The 7,193-nt window shown below is 46.4% G+C and overlaps 1 protein-coding gene across 41 annotated transcripts in view; it reads left to right on the top strand.

Annotated features, from left to right (window-relative positions):
- The window catches only part of LOC113247525 (protein FAM156A/FAM156B), a 49,708-nt gene extending 43,783 nt beyond the window's left edge, over positions 1-5,925 (top strand). For 24 of the 41 annotated variants that reach the window (XM_048215920.2, XM_057311752.1, XM_057311774.1 and 21 more), the window contains 2 exons: positions 1,837-1,882; positions 4,548-5,925. In XM_048215920.2, coding sequence (XP_048071877.1) covers positions 1,837-1,882; positions 4,548-5,234 — 733 coding nt within the window. In that variant the 3' untranslated portion in view covers positions 5,235-5,925. Of the gene's footprint in view, positions 1-6; positions 328-559; positions 845-1,836; positions 1,883-4,469 lie in introns of those variants that run through there. The other 17 variants (XM_057311820.1, XM_057311812.1, XM_057311795.1 and 14 more) reach the window with 9 other exon arrangements.
- Positions 5,926-7,193: the final 1,268 nt, after the last annotated feature.

Below are 7,193 nucleotides of genomic sequence, written 5' to 3'. Positions count from 1 at the left end.
GTAGGTGTTTTGGTTTTTCGTTTTTGTCGTTTTGGAGGGGGGGCACCCTGGTATGAGCAAGAACCTGTGGCAGTTTTAGTTTTAACTTTTTGAGGAACCTCCGTACTGCTTTCTGCTATGGCTGCGCCAGTTTGCATTCCCACTGACAGGGCACAAGGGTTTCCGTGTTCTGCATGCCCAGCGACACTTGGGATCTGCTGTGTTTGGTAGCTGGTTTGACGAGAACCATCCTCACGCGTGTGGCCCGATATCTCATTGCGATGTTGACCTGCCTTTCCCTGAGGAGTAGTGATGTGGAGCCGCTTTTCATATGCCTTTTGGCCATGTGTAGGTCTTCTTTGGAGAAATGACTATTCAGATCCTTTGCCCATTCATTCTTACATCGCTTTGTTTGTTTTCTTGCTCTTGAGTTAGGAAAGTTTGTTATAAATGGTGAAAATCAACCCCCTTATCAAATACGTGGTTTGCAAATGTTTTTGCCCATTTTGCAGATTGCCTTTTCGCCTTGGTGGTTTCCTCTGCTGTGCGGAAGCTTTTAAGTTTGATGTAGTCCCACTTGTCTGTTTTTGCTTTTCTTGCCTGTGCCATGGGTGTTGATTCCACAAGATCATCGCCAAGACCAATGTCATGCAGCTTTTTCTCTATGTTTTCTTTCAGGAGTTTCACAGCGTTGGGTCTTCTATTTCATCTTCAATCCCCTCTGGGTTGATTTTCGTGTGTGGTGTAACAGAGGGTCCAATGTCATCCTTTTGCACGTGGGCATCCGGTTTTCCCAGCGCCATTTGACGGAGGCTGTCCTTTCCCCGTTGCGTATTATTGGCGTGCTCGTCAAGATCAGTTGACTGTACATGCGTTGGGTTTATTCTGGGTTCTATTCTGTTCCATTGGTCTGTGTCTGTCTTTCTGCCCCTACCCTTTCTGCTTTGGTACCTCCAACTGTGTTCTTCCTCAGGGTTGCCTTGGCTGTGCTCGGTCTTGTGTTGTTCCAGATGCATTCTAGGATTGTTTTTCTATTACTGAGAAATGCCATTGGGATTTTGATAGGCATAGCATTGAGTCTATCAGTTTTCTTTGTAATCTTTCATCTTTTTTTAAGATTTGATTTATTTATTTGACAGAGAGAGACAGCGAGAGAGGGAACACAAGCAAGGGGAGTGTGAGAGGGAGAAGCAGGCTTCCCACCGAGCAGGGAGCCCGATGCGGGGCTCGATCCCAGGACCCTCGGATCATGACCTGAGCCGAAGGCAGACGCTTAATGGCTGAGCCACCCAGGCGCCCCTGTTTTTAATCTTTCATCTTAAACTGTAGATGACACTGATTAATCAGTTATATGCTAACTCTGAGGATTGCCTTCGTGGGCTTTCAGTTATTGAACCACCCTTGCTTCCCTGGGCTAACCCACCTGATCACGGTGCATTTTCCCTGAAGAGATTGCTGAAGTTCACTGCTGGTATTTTGTTGAGGAATTTTGTGCTTGCGCTAAGAAAGAATATTGGTCAGTAGTTTTCTTTTCTTGGTATCAGTGAAATGCTAGCCTCATAAATCACTTGCAAGTGTTTCCTCCACTTAGTTTTCTGGAGGCAATTGTGTAGGATTTCTGCGTGTGTCTGTGTTTCCTGTCAATATTTGGTAGAATTCACTGGCAATACCATCTGGGATTGTTGTCAAGGGTTTTAAACCACTGATTCAATTTCTGTAAATGATACTGAACTATGCATGTTATTTCTCCTTGGGTAAGTTTTGGTAGCTTATGGGTTTGGGGTAATTCATCCATTTCCTATTTGTTGCATTTGTATATGTAGAATTGAATGTAATATTGCCTTCTGTTTCTTTCAGATTTGCTGGGCTTCTAGCGAGACGTCCTCTTTCATTCCTGCTATTGGTAACTTATTTCTTCTCTCCCTCTTTTCTCTCTCTTTTTCTCCAGTTTTCTTGAAATACAGTTGACACAGAGCAGCGTAGAAGGGATACAGCATAATACTTTGACTTACATGTATCATGGAAGGATTACCGCAATAAGCTTAGTTGACCATCCCCATCTGATATAGACAGAAAAAGAAGAAAAAGAAAACAGTGTTTTCCTTGTGAAGAGAACTCTTAGGATTTACTCCCCAACAACTCTCATTCACACCACCCGGCAGTGTTAACTAGAGCCATCATGTCGTGCATGATGCCCCCGGTACTTGTTTACCTTGGAACTGGAAGTTTGTTCCTTTTGACCACCATCCTCCAGGTTTTTTCTCCTTCCCCAAATTGCCACCTCTGATAACCACAAATCTGATATCTTTTTCTATAAACTTGGGAGGTTTTCTTCAATTCCATATATGAGTGACATCATATCATATTTGTCTCTCTCTGACTTATTTCACTTAGCATAATGCTCTCAGGGTCCATCTGTGTTGTCACGAATGACAGGATTTCCTCCTCTTTTGTGCCTGAATAATATTCGTGTGTGTGTGTGTGTGTGTGTGTGTGCACATGCGTGCATGCGTGCATGTGTGTGTGTGTGTGTGTGTGTGTCTTCTTGATCTGTTTATCCATCAAAAGCACCTAGATTGTGTCCATGTCTTGGCTATTGTAAGTAATGCTGCTGTGGACATGGGGTGCAGGTATGTCTTTGACATAGTGATTTCATTTCCTTCAGGTACATTCTCCGGAGTAGAAGGTCTGCAGCATATGGTAGTTCTGTTTTTGATTTTTTGAGGAATCTCCATACTGTTTTCCATACTGGCTGTGCCAATTTACAATCCCGCCAACAATGCAAAACATCTTTTTTAAGATTTATTTATTTATTTATTTATTTGAGAGAGAGTGCACTGGGGTGGGGGGCAGAGGGAGAGGGAGACTTAAGCAGACTCACCGCTGGGCATGGAGCCCGATGCAGGGCTCGATGTCACGACCCCGACATCAGAACCTGAGCGGAAACCAAAAGTCAGCCGGTTGGTGTTCAACTGAGTGCACCACCCAGGCAGCCCCTGATTTCTTTATGCTCCACATCCGAGCCAGCATTTTTATCTCTTGTCTTTTTGTTGCTAGCCGTTCTGAAAGGTGTGAGGTGAGACCTCATTGTGGTTTTGATTTGCATTTCTCTGACGATTAGTGGTTTGGAGCAGCTCTTTATGTCCCTGTTGGCCATTTGTAGGTCTCCTTTAGAAAAACATGTATTCACATCCTTTACCTGTTTTTAAATTGGATTATTAGCCTTTTTGTTATGGAGTTGTATGAGTTCTTTCTGTATTGTGGATATTAACTAATGCCTTGACAGATATATGGATTTCAAGTATTTTCTTCCCATCCTGTAAGATATCTTTTTACCTTGCTGGTGGTTTCTTTGGTGTGTAGCTTTTTACTTACATGTAACCCCGCTTGTTTTTTTGTTTTTTTGTTTTTTTTTTTTTTTTTACTTTGTTGTCTGTGCTTTGGGTATCATATCCAGAATTCATGGCCAAGACCCATGTCAAAGGGCTTTTTTGTTGAATAGTATTCTTCCAGGAGTTTCATAGTTTCCGTCTTACGTTTATGTCTTTAATCTATTTCATGTAAATTTCTTCTGCGTGTAAGTCAGGAATCCAGCCTTCTTCTTTGACATGTGAAGATTCCATTCTCCCAGCACCATTTATTGAAGAGACTGTCTTTTCTCCGTTGAGTATTCTTGACTCCTGTGTCATGACCGTATATGCGTGGGGTTATTTCTGGGCTCTCGATTCTGTTCCATTGGTCTGTATGTCAGTTTTTATGCCAGTACCACACTGTTGTGATTTTCTGGCTTTGCCATATGGCTAGAAAGCAGGAAGTAGGATGTATCTTGCTTTGTTCTTCTGTTTTTCTTCTTTTCCTTCATCAGTCCTGTGAGAGGCTTAGCAATTTTCTTGATCATTTCAAAGAAGCAGCTTTTGATTTGAGTTCCTTTAATGTGTCTTGTTAGAAATTTCATTGATTTCTGTTCTTAGGCTTCGGTAAATTCTTATTTATTCTTACAGGGGATTTCTGAAATAATTTCCATCGGCTTGAATATCCTTTTTAACTAGATGAAAGCCTGTGAGAATTGAAAAGAATGTGTCCCTCCCCATGGTGGAAATGGTTAAATTGTAGCAAACGTCTGCTTTTTGAAAGTACACGAACACCTAGGAGGAGAGCACATGCTAGTCACACGTGGATTGTTCTTGAAATGATGTTCGAGAACGGTTATAACATGTCAGCAGGGACTTAACGTGGTTGACTGCAGGGCAACATTTTGCATGATGGGTCATGTGGACGCGATAATGGATCTCCCTTCTGAGACCCTGATTATATGCCATCAGTATTCTGAGCCCTTGGAAATGGTTGATCCCATTTAAAGTGCGGAACAGTTCCAGCGACTAGGGCTCGTTATGGTCCCCATTTCACAGATAGGAGACAGAGGCACGGGAAGGTTACATCAGAGGAATAATAATGGGTTTTCTTTCTTCTTCTGTCACCACGTGTTGCAGTCTGGGTTCTTCTGGCCGTGCCCGTCCCTCGCTACCTTCCAGCCCTTTGAGAACCTTCATCTTCCCCTTCCTGTCTAGACCCAAGGGCCAGGTGGAGCTGTGAGCACCGACTACGCCTCCATGGATCCACTCCAGAAATGCAACTCAACGTCGATTCCCGAATCTTCCCCAATGATCTCCGAAGAGACTTCCCGGGAAGTCACAGCAGCCTCCCCTCCTTCCTTCTCAGAACTGCTAATGATGGGCCTCGGTGACCTCAAAACCAGTCCGGGTGCCAAATACCCTGCCCCTCTGCCAGAGGGGCTGCTCCAGCAGCGGTACAGGGATGAGAAAACCCTCCAAGAGAGGCGGTGGGAAAGGTCGGCGTCCCCTCAGAGGAAGAGAACACTTCTGGGGCACGCGAGGCGGCGACACCTCGATCACGTGGCACCTTATCGCGTCGAAAGGAAGGCCAGGATCTCTTCCTCAGCAGGGGATAGAGATCAGAACAGATTCCGATGTGAATGTCGATACTGCCAGAGCCATAGGCCCAATGTCCCTGGGATGCCTGCAGAGAGGAAAGGGGCCCCGCATCCTTCCTCCTGGGACACGCTGGTGCAGGGCCTCAGTGGCTTGACCCTCAGCCTGGGGACCAACCGGCCCGGCCTTCTGCCCGAAGGGGTGCTCCAACAGCAGGAGAGAGAGGAGAAGCTCCAACTGGAGATGCAGCAGGAAAGCAAAAGAATGTTTCAGAGGCTCCTGAAACAGTGGTTGAAAGAAAACTGAAGCTCTCGCCCTCACGTGACAGAGATCGGAACGGATTCAGACGTGGAGGCTGGCGTGGCCAGATCCTGAGCATGGATTCCTTTTGGGACCAAACAGTAAGCAATCAGAGAAGTCAGAGAAGGAACAGGAGCAGCGTGAGGACTGAACGCTCTGTCTGTGTGAGCATGGATCCAATCCCGGGAAGGTCCTCCTTTTTCCCGCCTGGAATTTCTGGGTCACCGTGGGGCTTTCTATGGGACAGTGCGTACCAGAGGTCCTTAACTTCTATATTACGGCTCCCATGATGCATGCTGTCACTTTCCCACCCCGGATCTCTGTCTTTCCTCCCTGCCTTGTTGTCAATAAGATATAGGGTTTCTCTGTAGCATGAATGCCCTGGTGATGGCCCGTGTGCTTTTGTGCCGTGTCACTGACTGCCTCCCAGAAGCAGCACTAGGTCTGCTGGGATGCCCGTGCGCTCAACTGAGCTCCACTTCCAAGAATCGGACGCTAAACTGAGTGCGGAGAGGGACGTGGAACTGGAATGCAGTGGTTCACCATTGTGCTATCTGTGTAAGCCATTATGAATGTGCTGAGCTAAATGTAGGCTAACGTTTCCCTGCTTCGTGACAGTGATAGTATTCCCCTTGGCGGAATTTCTGATGGGTTACCTCATCATGCATACCAAATAAATATACGTATGAAAGGAAAATAGCTTTTGAGTTCTGGTTTGTTGATCCCTAATGCTTTGTTCTTTGTTAGATCTGAGATCACGACATTTAAATCCCAGAGCAGCAGATCACGATTTATCAAGAGGAGTTCTAAACCGTGTGGATTCGGAGCAGGGGACGGGGAGGGCACCAGGGAACACCATCACATCAACCATTGGCGGCCCTGCAGCAGGACCAGCCTTCACATCATCCGGGAGCAAGGGGAAGAGAGTCTTACTGCCCACAGAGAGTTGGAAACAGAGTCTGCTGCCCACGGCTGGAGTTCCTGAGGGATGGTGTCGGTTCCCCTGGCCTTAGGATGCTCAGGGGCCCTTCCTCGTTCGTTGCCTGGTGTCCCTGGGTCGCCGCAAGGGAACAGCAGTTTCATGCCTGCTGCTGCACAATAGAGCATCGTTGAGTTACTGAAGAGTCGTTTTGGGATTTAGACACGTGCCTTTTCATTTCAGGAGGCATGAATGAATCCATCTACCTCCCTCCCCCCGCCACACACTCACACACACACACACACACACACACACACACACACACAGGATCCAACGCTCTGTACCCAGGAAGGGCCCATGCAATTCCTGTGAACTGAAAATAAATTCTGCTTTCTGTCAGGCTCTATTTTTAGGTAGTCCCCAGAGCTGTGTTGCTGCCAACATCTAGGAGTCTCCTGCAGAGGGAAGTGGCTTGAGCACAGGTGTGCTTATTATGTTCGAACTTGTGATCTCGTCCGAGAGCTTAGGTGCTCACCTGACCCTGCCTGGCTTTTCTCCCACTTGAAGAGAGAAGGTAAGTAAAGCAGGACTTTTCTTTTCTTTCTTTTTTTTTTAAGATTATTTATTTATTAACTTGAGAGAGAAAGAACATGAGTGGGGGAGGGGAGGGCGGGGGAGGGGCAGGGAAGAGAGAGAGAGACAGACAGACAGACAGACAGAGAAGCCCACTCCCTGCTGAGCAGGGAGCCCGAAGCGGCGCTCGGGCGCTCGATCCCAGGACCCTAAGATCATGACTTGAGCCAAAGGCAGACGCTTAACTGACTGAGTCGCCCAGGGGCCCTAAAGCAGGACTTTTCTTTCTTGAAACTCCCGAGACCTCAATTCTAACTGGTCATTTGGGGTGTGGTTAGCAGGAATAACATGGCATTTCACTTTATTGATTGTGTACTAGTTATCAGACACTACGCTACGTATTTCCACGTATCAGCTCATGTAATCCGCTCCCAAAGACCCCTCATGGAGCAAGACCTCAATCTCAATTGGTA

The sequence above is a fragment of the Ursus arctos genome, chromosome X (genome assembly GCF_023065955.2).
Source record: "Ursus arctos isolate Adak ecotype North America chromosome X, UrsArc2.0, whole genome shotgun sequence".
Taxonomy (NCBI): Eukaryota; Metazoa; Chordata; class Mammalia; order Carnivora; family Ursidae; genus Ursus; species Ursus arctos.
Note: the sequence above shows the minus strand (reverse complement) of the source record. Positions and strands in the feature narration are given on the sequence as shown.